Source organism: Eublepharis macularius, chromosome 2, assembly GCF_028583425.1.
Source record: "Eublepharis macularius isolate TG4126 chromosome 2, MPM_Emac_v1.0, whole genome shotgun sequence".
Classification (NCBI taxonomy): Eukaryota; Metazoa; Chordata; class Lepidosauria; order Squamata; family Eublepharidae; genus Eublepharis; species Eublepharis macularius.
The window spans coordinates 47,041,111-47,054,796 of record NC_072791.1 but is presented as its reverse complement, the minus strand read 5'-3'; the positions used below and the strand labels follow the sequence as shown (position 1 = coordinate 47,054,796).

The 13,686-nt window shown below is 40.4% G+C and overlaps 1 protein-coding gene and 1 non-coding gene across 2 annotated transcripts in view; one reads left to right on the top strand and one right to left on the bottom strand.

Annotated features, from left to right (window-relative positions):
* SEC23A (SEC23 homolog A, COPII coat complex component) overlaps positions 1-10,229 on the bottom strand; it is a 37,268-nt gene extending 27,039 nt beyond the window's left edge. The window contains exons 1-5 of the mRNA XM_054971953.1: positions 10,132-10,229; positions 4,283-4,519; positions 2,420-2,477; positions 1,208-1,294; positions 354-590 (exon numbers count right to left, since the gene is read on the bottom strand). Of these exons, the coding sequence (XP_054827928.1) occupies positions 354-590; positions 1,208-1,294; positions 2,420-2,477; positions 4,283-4,503 (603 nt within the window). The 5' untranslated portion in view covers positions 4,504-4,519; positions 10,132-10,229. The remainder of the gene's footprint in view (positions 1-353; positions 591-1,207; positions 1,295-2,419; positions 2,478-4,282; positions 4,520-10,131) is intronic.
* A 2,725-nt stretch (positions 10,230-12,954) lies between these two features.
* LOC129325338 (U1 spliceosomal RNA) lies at positions 12,955-13,118 on the top strand. Its single transcript, XR_008596599.1, has one exon. It is a non-coding gene; the product is annotated as a U1 spliceosomal RNA (small nuclear RNA).
* The last annotated feature ends 568 nt before the right edge of the window (positions 13,119-13,686 follow it).

Here is a 13,686-nt window from a genome sequence, read left to right as displayed (position 1 = left end):
CTTCTCAAAGCTGTTCCAGTTCCCAGGAAAAAATTTCAAGGGCCACCAGAGCTGCAGTGGTATGGGAAAATCAGCAAAAAAATCTTTTTCACAAACATACCTCATTTGTAATGTGATACAATACACCCCTAAATTAAAAACATTATTTGTATTAAATATTTCTTATTTGTTTAAAATTACTTTTGTTGTTGTTTTTGAAACACAAAAGATTGTAGGAGACATCTATATCAATTTTCTCATAGAATATAGTAAGAAAACTTTCAGTTCCTTGAACTATGACTTCATTGAATTCTGAAGGAGCAAAACTACAAGAATGTGCAAGACCATTTTTAAAATATTAATTTTGTATTTACCTGAAGTTGTTTTGCAGTAAGATCCTTTGTCCCTCTAAAGACATAACTTTTGGAAATTCCTTCACATCCAAGCTCATGAACTTGTACCATTCTTCCAAAAGTAATAAGTCCTACCAGTGCAGTTGAAGGTAAGAGGCTCAATGACATTTGCATGGATTCCTTCAAAGCCTGCAAGTCTTCATCTTCCATACAGGTGTCAACAACATAAAGAAATATCAAAGGCATCTGAGGTCCACGCTTTAAGCAAAAGTGAACAACACTGAAATATTAATGTGACTGGTAAAAGGTAAGGAAAACAGCATTAATAAAACAACAAGCATACTAGATCCCACTGATGCTACTATGAACATACTTGTGCAAAACTGGTTCCAAAACTGTTTTAAAATCTATAACTTAACACACATGGATCTTTCTGACATCACACAAAATGATTTGCACTGGCTTGTACAGGTATAGCAGATTCCAAGACACGTAAATCTGTATTGCAACACTGCACCGCAACTATAGTTTTAGAAACAGGCGTGTAGAATAACGGCTACACAAATAGCTCTGCCTTTAGGATGTCCTCCTACTAATATTTATTTATTTAAATGCCTTTCCTCCTCTTTATTTATTAAATTTATTTATTAAAATATTCATACCCTGCATTTCCTCTGACTTCAGGGTGGATCTAAACCAAGCTTCCTGTCGTCACAACTGGTTATGACAATTGCAGACGCAAACCTGATCTACTATATTGCTGGTACAGTACCACAAGTTGCAATAGTATTCTTGAACTCTGGATGTTGTGGTCCATTTCAACTGCTATTCTGCTTCTTCAACACTCCACAAGGTATTTCAATCATGGTATTTACCTGTACTACATATTCAATACTAGAAAACTGAGGTAAGAGTTCTGCAGGCTGGTTCATCTCAGATATACCCGCGTACGTAGGAGGAAACTGGAAAAGAAAGTTTATTTGTTAAAATATTTATACCCTGCTGACCACAGCGATCAAACAGAGGGCAACTTTCAAAACAGGACACTCTTTTTAGTATATGTGCTACCAAAAAACAAAACAGAACACATTTTATAAAACAATTGTTTAAACTACGGTGTGTGCCCCTCCCAAATCTGCTTAATTCAGATCTGGTATTCAGGAATATCATAAATATTCCGGATACCTGAAAGCTAAGACAGATCCTCAATTTAGGTTCAGTTTTAACGAGGAATCCCAAAAATATTGGGCTATTATTCCCTATGGGAAAAGCTATCTAGAGGACAGGAGGGGGGCATTTTTCAAGCAAACGTCACCCAATTAGCTATTAACCTAGTCCTGCTTGTCCATTAGATACCCTCCAAGCTTCAGGATGATTGTACCCAGGGGTCCTGTTCTATTGTCACCTGAACAAGGTGCCCCCAGCCATTCTCCATTGTTAGTTATAGGGGAAACATTTCCATGGCTTTACAGCCAAAGAAACCTTAGGCAAATGGGCAACTCCTGGACAAAAGTCACTTCCCAATGCCAGTCCCAACTGGCAGCTGAACCAATAAAGCCCAATACAACCAAATTGAAGCAAGGGAATCCCACCAAAAGCAAGCAGAAGGGAACCAACATCAAAACAGAGAATCCCAGCAGAACCAGTATCAACCAAGATAATCTCAACAGAGCCAAATTGAAGCAAGGAAGGACACTATTGCAAGCCCAACAGAAACCAATGTCACTCAAAGAAAACAGAGCAGGCAAAATCCAGGACCAATGCAAGCACAACAGAACCAATGTTAAAAAGCTAGATTGAACCAAACTGAAGCAAGGAAGGATGCTGTTGCAAGCCCAACAGAACAAACAACCAACATCAAACCATTACCAAACAAGTTTGGGAAGCCTGTACAGTGGAGAAATCTCACTTATTCACTCACTCCCCCTCCCTCCTACGTCACTCCCCCTTCCCTTGGAGAAAAAAGCCCTGAAAAGCCTTGGAAGGTCTATATTGATCTCCCCCACTCCACTGTCAACATTACTCTCCTTCATACCTAAATTCTAAAGCATATGCATACTTAGAAGTCTATATAAAGTTTTTCTTACCTGATTTCTCTGATAACAAAAATTGCAAGCCCATAGTTTTGCTCGATAATCTACCTGGCTACAAAAATAAAGTTGAAAAAGGTTAATGAATTAATATATGTAAGTCAGATGTAACAACAAAGTGGCTTCATACTAAAGCAAACAAATGGAAAACAAAATGGATTCACATCCTTATTGGTCATCACTAACTACTGGTAACTCTTGTTTCTCTGAAAAGTATCTTTCTGTTTAAAAACTTCTATGTGCAGAACACAGTGGCTTTTTTATGCATGTATAAAGCACCTGAGCTATTGTTTATTTTCTCTTTCAGTTGATTAAAGCATTAGACCCAGCATTTGGCTGTCACAATTTTCACCTCTTCAATCCCAGTACTAATGTTTTATTTGGAATTATATCAGGTTGAGTTCAATTACTTGACAAAGACTGCAAACAGAAGATAGTTTTTTGGAGACTTTAATAAGGAATGAAAGACATAATTACATACATCTACTTTTTCTGTCCTAACATGAACTCTGGTCAATACAGGTTTTGAACTATTATAAAAACATATTAAAAGTCTCTGGAAAAACTACACTCTATACCAGCTTTAATGCCCTTGGGATCAGGATGAAAACTGACTTTCCAGAGGATGAGTTTCTGCCTTTCCCTGTACTGGGTGACTTCTGCAAATGTATACAATAGCAAAGGTAGCATGGGATCTTGTAAGGTAGAAATTACTGAGAGTGAGGAGGCTTAACCCTTCCCAGCTCCCACCCAGTTCTCTTCTACAAATACTCACACTCACAGTTTTCCTTAAGAGAGATAATTCTCAATCTGAATGCAGCTGGAGAAAAACATGCTGAAAGTGGAAGGCAGAACTCTTGCAAGAGAGTTCCCTGCTCCTGCCCCTGCATTTCTCTCACAAGGCATACATGGAATTAGGAACTGTTTTATAATATGCAGTTGTGCCATAAGTCCAGCTTGAATGCAAAACACACACAGTGCAATCCTAAGTAGAGTTCGATTTCAGTGGGCTTAGACTGAAATAACTCTTCTTCGGCTTGCACTGGTCAGAGTGCTGAGTAAGAAGAGTAAGGAAGCTCACTGAGCTTGCACTCCTCGTGCAAGAGAGAGGCAAATTCACACAATAACCTCTCTTTGCTGTGCCCTCTCCCCATGCTGTAAGGCATATTGTTCAGAATGGTTCCCAAACCCTCAACAGTGGGGGTGGGGAGTGGTCTACTGGGGAAAGGCAAGAACTACTTCTATGAACTCATTCAGTTCCTAGGATTCTAGATCCAACTTCACTCACTGAAGAGTAGTTTTGAAAGATCTAGCGTACATTAACAGTGCAATCCTAAGAAGAGTTACTCCAGTCTAAGCCCATTGATTACAATGGGCTTAGATTGGAGTAACTCTTTTTAGGATTGCACTGTTAGTGCGCAATATTACATCAGTCCTGCAAATGTTCTTAGACAATGACAATTCCAAATCTGGGGGAAACGGGCAGCAATTTATCATTTCTGAAGTAAAAACAATACTGTATAGAGGAAAAGAACACAAATAAAGAGCTGTTGTTGATTTTTAAACTAATAGTATTTTCTTAGGTTCTGAGAAAATCAGATTTTGCCTTTTTATGTGTAAAATAACTGTCATGTCTTTTCCTATGTATAATTTTATACTATGATAAAAGGGTCGACATAACAAGGTTTTTGTGAAAAGTTGATGTTGAATATCAGAGACTAGATAACCCGATACAACTTTAGAATAAATTTGAAAACTAAAAGTATTTATAAATCCAACAATTTCACAGCATCTTTAATGAAATTTTTTCAGAATTACAAATATTGCTATTTAACCAAATTTAAACAGCTATTGGTTTACCATAATGGATTGAGAACAGCACGGCAGGTAGTTCTACTGCACAGGACTGGTTCATACTGAATAGGAGGCAAGTCAGGTCGTTCTTTCAGTGGTGTAAACAGCGAAGCCACTGGAACCACCATTCTTGTGGCTTCAAGACGACTGGAAGGCCATACATTCCAGCTGAATCTAACGCCATCCCTATCTTCATTCTGCTGGATGAATTCCAGGAAGGTTGTCATTACTACACTTCTATGCCTGTAACAGAAACATACATTCACTGATACACGCTAACTTTATTGAATAAATAAGAATCTCAAGCCATGTTTTATCTGAATAACCTAGATAACATCCGCACCATTTGGATAACCAGCTATCAGAAAGCAACTTGCATAAAGTAGCATTTAGCAGAGCCCAACGAGGGGAAAAACAAGAACAGTTGCTAGGAGCTTCTATTCAGTTTGGATGGTGAAGGTGGTGTATTTCTAGATGCTAATCCCAAGAGATGGTAGTATGTCAAAACATTCGAAACAAACAAGACAAGATAAAAATACAGCTCTGGAACATGTCTGGAAAATGACTTTGGTCTAAAAAATATTAGGATTATGACATACATTTTTAAAAAGGCACATATATGAGGACTCAATTCTAACATTTTTAATTCATAATTTTAGACTAGATTTCTATACGCTGGTCACCACAACACATGTCAGCATATTATGGACAGTTACTATTCTACACAAAGTTTATTAACCATTTGACATTAATGCCAGTGACTAGGCTATAGTAGTCATGGCCCACCATATATATTGAACAAAAAAAGTTAACACTAAAGCATCCAGTATAAGACAACAGCATAGTACTGAATCTTGTTTTTCAGTTTATCTCATTAATTTAAAAATATTACCAGACTTGCTACTGAAACTACAGTTCATAAGAGGAGTGAGAGAATGGCTATATATATATAATTAAATTAATGAGATAAACTGAAAAACGAGATTCAGTACTATGCTGTTGTCTTATACTGGATGCTTTAGTGTTAACTTTTTTTGTATATATATATATATATATTGAACATGCTGTAAAGCTAATAAACTTGGTGACAAGTGTCATGTCTTTGGTAGAAGTCTGATTTCTCTACCAACCAATATGGTAGACCAAAACAGGAACTCAGGCCACTACATTTTGGTGAGTTCAATCCTATCTGTCTTACTAGTTCCAGAAGGTGGTGCTGAGGGACTACTTTTCTGCCCTATAGCATTATTGCTATGGTGTTCTCTCTCATGCTCCATGCTAATTAACATCTGAATAAAAGTGCTAGCAGAATCCCTCTAGAGATTCAGAGTGTCATCAGTAAACAGAGCACACTGGACTCCACTTCTCCCTTTCATCTGAATCAGGTGACCAATCTGCTAATAAACTGAAGCTAATCTGTTGATAATAAAGCCACACAAGAATTAAGTCAGCGTGTTTTGGATGTTTAAGAGGTAGCACTAAGGTTGCCTATATCACCTGTAAAAAAAGATGTATGCTGACTGCTGATTCATTTCCAGGCACAATTGAAGACACTAGCGATTACCTACGAAGTCTTAAATGGACTGGGACCAGATTTTTAAAAGCCTTCTTCCATACACACCAGCAGATAAGGCTGTACTACATGTGCCCCATCTGCTGAAAGAAAGAGACTGAGCATGAAGGACAAGATGCCTCAGCTGTGGAAATCTCTCCTTTCATCAGTTAACCTAGCACCAGGCTTTCATGACCAGGCAACCACCACCTCCACCTCAAGCCTCATGTTCACTTACTGCTTTTTCCTCATCTTTCCTCTCTAAAGTGGTGGTTGTATTATTGTTTTTAGTTTTGTTATTTCCTATTAACTCAAAGAAAGCTGTACATTATGATTTAATGCCTATTAATCAATTGGTCTTTTAGCTTTAATGTAGGTCCATTTAGCTTGTTTAATTGTTCTCTTATTTATTTTATGCTTATATTTGCATGGAAACTGCCTCAAGAGCCTCTTGATAATATGGTGAGGTTTATGTTTTGACAGTAAATAAATGCAATATAGAAGCTTTAGACATGACCTGCTTTTCTGTGCAAACAATTAATTTAACACTTTATCAGGATATCAAACTCCATTAGAGGGCACATTACATTCTTAGATTATAATGTAAAACACAGTGAGTAACACAGTATTGTATAAAATACAATATTATTAAACCTATTATTATTAAACCTCTATCCTAATCTGAAGACTTAACACAAATTACAATATTCCTCATACCAACCCTGTGAAGTAGCACTCAAAAATATTAATCAGAGAGATTTGTACTAAGATCTCCCAAATCAAACTTGGGAGCACATATTAGCCCTCTGAAATTACAGTCTTGAAGAGAACACCACTAGATTTCTAACAAAAGTTTTGCTCAGGGTCTTTGGTTTTTACTGGAGGAGATAAAAGGGACTCAATAGCACTTCACAATTTTTCTGTGCTTTTTCACATTGCTTTAAGGTCTGAGTTTTAAACTTTACTACAATTGTTTTCAGTATCCTGCTTTAGAATGAACTCTCTTTAAATTACATTAATTTTTATTCAATTTTGCCAGTTGGTGTATCTTCAGTACACCAGTAAAAAATTCAAGGATACAAATTTCATAATTTAACAGCTTATATAATATAATTGTACTGAGCTGGTCTGCAAGAATCAGCTTTTGAATCCCACAGGTTTCAAAACCAGCTTGTCAAGCAGTACAAGGAACTGCTATAAAGGATAAAACCTCAAAACCTCTGCTGAATTTGATATGCGCGCCATTGTACTGACATGTATTTTTATTCATTAACATCCTTGAAATTCTGCTTTATCCAACTAGTTCTATTAAGAGAATTACCCTGCGTGCTGCCTGTACGAGAAAGCATAGCACTATGACTTTATGGAAAAGACACAGGCTTCTATTACCAAAGGCTGGAGGAAGCAAAAAAGGTAACGAAGCACTGCAATCCACAGAAGGCCGTGAGTAATAAGGGAGTGGGGGGACAACTACAGACTATACTGTTTTTCAAACAATTTCTTAGAGAAATGAGATATAGAAGGGAAGCATATAGTTGGCTGAGAACTATGTGCCTTGATGTTATGATTTGTTCTTAAAGTCACTTAGAAAAAGGCAATTAGAAGCAAATGAAATCCTACGAGAATAAGCAAACGAAAGTGAATACTAATATACCAAATATATTCACTGGCACCTCACTGCTACACAAGTTTGCTCAGATGTCTTGAGGAATTTAAATCCATGTCAGTCTATATAATGCCCGAGGCACTAAAACTCTGTTAAACAAATCTATTAATGAGAAATGCTTCTACTTTTAAAAGTAATTTTATTATTACCTGCTTTTACATCCTACAAGGATCAAAGTGCATACAACGTGTTGATTGGAACAGTAGTCTTCAATCTTTCTACATCCAGGACTCACCTTTAACCTCAATCCAAAACACGAGACCCAGATTAATGTTGCCAACAAGTCTCTCTCTCTGACACACACACACACACACACACTTTTTTGTTCCATGTATTTTAGAAGAAAAAAGGGGGACAAACATAGCAAAGGTGCTACTAATGTAACATACTCTTTGCCCATGTCACAACTCATCTCTGAGTATCATGAATTGGAAAGTGGATCAGGAAGATGATGTGATTTCATCTCTCCAACAACCCATGGTTGGTACGTGCGTTAATGCCAAACGCACATTTAGGTTCAAAGAACTTTGGCAAATGTCTCCACTTTCTTCCTATTTTGTGTTTTCCCAATTGCAATACAATTTTAGGTTACCAAGATATGATACATTTGCCCCAATAAACACATTTTATTGATAGATAACTGTCTCAACTGTATTTCTGATCGTGCCTGTTTCAGAGAGTGCAGATCCTACACACACATGAAACCCAGGATACGTGCTTCTTATTTAAACCAGCATAAACTTAATCAAATATGATAAACCCAGAAATGTGTCAGAATGATATTTAAGAATCTAAACAACAAACAAAACTAGTTGAATCCAGATAAACTTTCTGGGCACATTCCTACTTGGTCATATCCATTTAAGAAGACATAAACTTAATCACCTTCAAGAGCGAATATTTCACTCCAACATACGTTCAGCTCTTCCTTCTAAAATAATTATTTTATTACACTATATCTAATACTAAAGCAGATGACATTACATATAAGCAGCAAAACCAGATCACCAACAGTTAAGATACAGGGTTTTTACATACTTGAGAGACTTACTAGGTACACAGAAAAATATGATTTTATAAATTAATCAAAAGGAAAATACTCTTTTTTTTAAGGCTTGATGAGGACTGAGCATGTTCAAGAGGCATAGAATGATTTAGAGCCTGGGGGGTGGAGGGGATGAGGCAGAAATGGGTCTGTTCAAGCCTCAGAGTTCATAGAATCCTGGAATCTTGGAGATTCCTGGGTTGTGATGGGGTGGGGGGCCGGGGGATTACATGTGGGGATCACAAATCTTTTATTCCCCTCCCCAATCAATTCCCCATGAACCCCCAGCATAGTCCCTCTAACCGTAAACTTCCTGACACTGATTTCATTTCAGCATACTTGTTATAGCTAACAAAATACATGCCTACAAATAAATCCTTTAGCGGTAACTTGTTCTTTGAACAATGCCAGTGGAATGCAGGTGACATTGTATTACATGTATTTCAATCCCTAAAGCCAGCTATAACTTTTTAAAAATTGTTTTTAAAAATCAAACTAGAGAACTAGATTCTGAATCTACTTACTATTTCTTGCAATTTTAAAGGTTCCTAAATGAATTCAATTATCCTCTGTGCATCTGATAAATTGGCTCAGGCCAACAAAAGCTTGTGCCATAATGTGTTAATCCTGAGACAACACCATAGCTCTGTTGCTTGAACCGAACACATGCATTCTCCTTGTGCTCCAAAACTGACGGTATTTCGCAGAGGGGAATATATTTGCAACACATCTTTGACACAATGTGCAGTTCATTTCACCCTCAACATAACCAGATAATCCCAATTAACTTTGGTTTAATGCAACATAAACAGGAGTGGGGTGCAGCGAGAGAGACTGTTTTCACACGTTGGACTTTCAATGAACTTTAAATGCACTTTAGCAATCGTTTGCAAATAGATTTTCCTATTCCAGAAAGAAAAATCCAGTTGCTAAAGTGCATTAGCCAACGTGCGTGAAAGAAGCCGTAAGAGAAAGGAAACAGAGCTGCAGCTGGCATTTTAATACACTTGCCAAATTAAGGCCTGGCTCTCCCAGACAAGCCCATATCCCCAAATGTTCTGGTCACTGTACACTAGAATCCCACGTGAATTCAAGAGGGAAAGTGGGGAGCTGTCTGCACTACCTACCATCATCTATCCATACACACACACTCGAGTAAAGAATTTAAAAAAGGAGTCCAGTTTTACCCTCAGATACAGAAGCTCTCTTAGATCTGTGGATAAGTTTTAGCTTCAGAAATTAGATGGGCAGGGACAACAGAAGAACCAGTGATAAGGCGAAGCAGCTTAGTTCAGAGAGGGGCGCCTGAAAGCCAGCCCCCTGACCCCTCTCCTCACAAGGCTCGGAGGGGAAGGGAGTAAAGCCTCAGTCCCTTGACTTGCACCAGCCGAATTATGCTTCCAAATCACGCCCCTCATACCTAAGCGAGTACGGGGGCCATTGGCAGCGCCTCTTCTCCTCCCCAGCTCCTGGAGTCACAGTCGCCAAGGGACTCTCGCCTCTGCCACTTCACTCAGTCGGGCCCCGGGGTCCGACTGAAAGAAACCGCAAGCCCTTCGCTCCCCCCGCGCCCCGCTTTCGTTGCAACTTACCTGCCTCGACGAGAACAGCCTCTGCCCGCCTTCCCTGCTTCACTCCGGAGTCGGACCCAGCAGCCCGAGCGGCGCCGACGCAACCAACATGGCCGACGGGGAAAGCCGGTTGCCACGTCAAAGGGGAGGACGTGAGGCGAGAATCCCGAGGCGGGGGCGAAACTCTTTTCCCCCTTCAGAAGAGCCGCAAAAGGCGGACCTTGCGCTAGCCTTAGGTGGTCGGCGGTCTGGCAGCCAGGATGCCCCAAAGCACCGAGTGTGCTCCATGTCTGCGGTTGCGTTTAAAAGTGGTCTAAAAGTCTCGTTTTTCCAGAGAAGAGTAACATATAAGAGTCTCACATCCTTCCATACATGAGCAAGGTTCGAGTCCAGCAGCGCCTCAAAAGACTGGAACCTCGCTACGGCTACCCACCTGAAACATCCGTGGAAGATCATATACCCCCACCCCAGAGCTGTGGTGTATTTGTTGTGTATGTTACAACGGGACAATCTGCTTTCTCCCCTCTGATAACTGTGTGAGTGGACTTCGTCTCATGGGATGGAGCCCCTGCTGAGTTCCCTCAGGTGTCTGAAGAAGGGCGCTCTGACTCTCGAAAGCTTACACTCTGAAAACCTTGTTGGTCTCTAAGGTGCCACCGAACTAAAATCCTGTTCTACACGGCCACCCTTCTAAATATTCTCAGTTAGATAGAACTGTAGACTAATATGATCTCGCTTGTCCTGAGAACAGTTGTTACTGCTCCTGTATCTTCCCTCTCGTTAATAAAAAGGCGTTGTGTTGAGCATACTCTTATCTGCAGTACAAATCGATTTCTGACCTGCAAGCAACCGGGAACATCACATGGTGTCAGAAGCGTTCCTGTTTCTTCTTTAGGTCTCCAGGACTGCATAAGAAGATTCTTGATTGCACCCTTTATTTAGTTTCTGGTAGATTGCTGTTTTGGTTTGCAGTAGAAAAGTATGAATCAAATCCAATGGCAACTTAAAGAACAGCAAGAGTTTTAGGGTATAAGCTTTGGAAAGTTGAAGCTATCTGATGAAGGGAGGTTTGTCTCTGGGAAGCTTATACCTTGATAATCTTGTTCTGTATTCTGGATTCAAATCTTGCCCTTTATTTAGTAACAAAGCATTTCAAGACTCCTTCAAAGTTCTCTTTTGTGGAGAATTTGGGGAAAAACTAGAAAGGATGGGGACAGAAATTAAAACTACATAGCAGGCACAAAGGCTAAAGAAGAGTCTAATGTCTATAAAATTGCAGGTTTCCTTCACTGCATAGGAGAAAAAGCCCTAGAGATTTATTATGGTACAAATGGGGAGCCATGAGAATCACAGGGGGAGGGATTCCATCCGGCCCCCCACAAAGCCCAACTGCATCCACCACTAGCAGCAGAACTCCCAGCTGCCCCACAGCTTCACAATGTCAACATTCCAGCAACCCCACAGCATCGCCTCGTAGCAGTGACAACATTCCTCCCCCCACTCCCCTGACCTGTATGGGATAGCTAATACATGATTTGAACTTGATAACTGATGGATAGCCAATTGAGTGACTAATATGCGTGTCCACATAATGAAAAGCTGTCATGCTAATCCCTTTTAGTTAGCAAACTCATAGGACTCTCGAGTTGCATGTTATTATTGAACAAAAGTTGCAAAAACATAATTTTCAGAAATATAGGATATATAACAGTAATTTCAGAACTATTTTTCCCCTGGTTCATAAGATTATATTTATGAGATGAGGGATTGTGGTGTTGGTTATGAGGACAGTTTACAAGTTTGAACTGGGCCTGAAAAAATAATGGTTGGGCCCTGAGTACGTATATGACCAAAGTAAGAAATTACTCATAAGCAACTGTTATAACCAGCCTTTTTCCTGACAAAGCCACTAAGGGGTACGTGCATCGATGGCTGGCATAACCTGTGCAGCATTTCCCTCATGGGATCTCCATGCAGGGAAACACAGCCATGATGAACCGTCTGTAAAACAACCATACTTATAGCTACTGTAACGCACTGCAGAAGTTTGCCGTAAGGGGTTCAGGTTTCATCAGTATTAAGGAAATACTTGAATCCGCACAACTAAGAATGCTTTCTTGGAAGGAAGCCCCATGGAATAAAAGTGGAATGAGCAGGCATACTTAGTCTTGCTCCATAAGAGATCTGCCTTAAACAGCTCAGCCCTGCTCAGATGGGCTTACCCCAGGATGATGTTTTGTCATCTAAGATATTGACTCGAAAAAGTTAAATGCCAAAAGCCCGCACCAGACAAATAGCCCCTAAAACAACTGCATGCAAAATGAATCCCAAACATGTTGTGAATTTTTTAAATAACAATTCTCTGAATAATCACGTGCTATGTACTGTAAATTAATTACCGTAAAAAACTTAAAACACCAACACAAATGTATTTTAAGACAATCGCTTCGGGTTGTCTATACTACGGACAAACGTTCAGCGTAGCTTGAACAACAATAAAGAAAAAGCAGTCGCAAGCATTTCCGCCGGGCTGAGAAGCTCCCGCCGCTTCCTTTGCTAGCCTTGGCAGCCGGAGGAGGAGCCACGCCTCCGGCGCCAGAGGGAGGAGGCGGAACCAGATCGGCCGGCCCTATGCAGATGAGGCGCGGCAGGGCATTGTGGGGGAGCGGCCCCGGGGCGTATGCTGAAGACGGAGGGGGCCCGACTACGCTTTATACGCCGGCTTTCGGAGGCTGCGACGCGCCCCAAGACGTGGGCAGTCAGGGGGAGGGGCCGGCCGGTGCCCGCCGTATCTTCAATAGAAGTCGGAGGCGGTGGGTAGGGGCGGCCGGTCGGGCAGAAAGCATACTTACCTGGCAGGGGAGACACCTTGATCACGAAGGAGGTTTTCCCAGGGTGAGGCTCATCCATTGCACTGCGGGTGTGCTGACCCCTGCGATTTCCCCAAATGCGGGAAACTCGACTGCATAATTTGTGGTAGTGGGGGACTGCGTTCGCGCTTTCCCCTGACTTTTTTGGTACTAATAATAGAATTCATTTCTTCTTTATTTTCTGCTTGGTTTCTTACTTTTTTTACTCCTTTCCTTATGCTCCCCACCTTGTTCAGTGTTACCTGCGCTCAAGTCCCCTCCTACCGAGGGCGACCCTATAAATGAAAGACCACCAAAACATCCCATCATTAAACAGACTTGCTCAGATCTTGCAAACTGGAGGGCAGTGCCATTCTTTTACTAAATCAAGCCATCTCCTTTTCCTACTGCCTTCTACTTTCCCTAGCATTATTGACTTTTCCAGAGAATCTTGTCTTCTCCTAATGTGACCAAAGTACAATAGCCTCAGTTTTGTCATTTTAGCTTCTAGGGGGAATTCAGGCTTAATTTGATCTAGAAACAATGGCTCCTAGGTTGTTGTTGGTTTTCCGGGCTGTATTGCCGTGGTCTTGGCATTGTAGTTCCTGACGTTTCGCCAGCAGCTGTGGCTGGCATCTTCAGAGGTGTAGCACCAAAAGACAGAGATCTCTCTGAGAGAGGTGTAGCACCAAAAGACAGAGATCTCTGTCTTTTGGTGCTACACCTC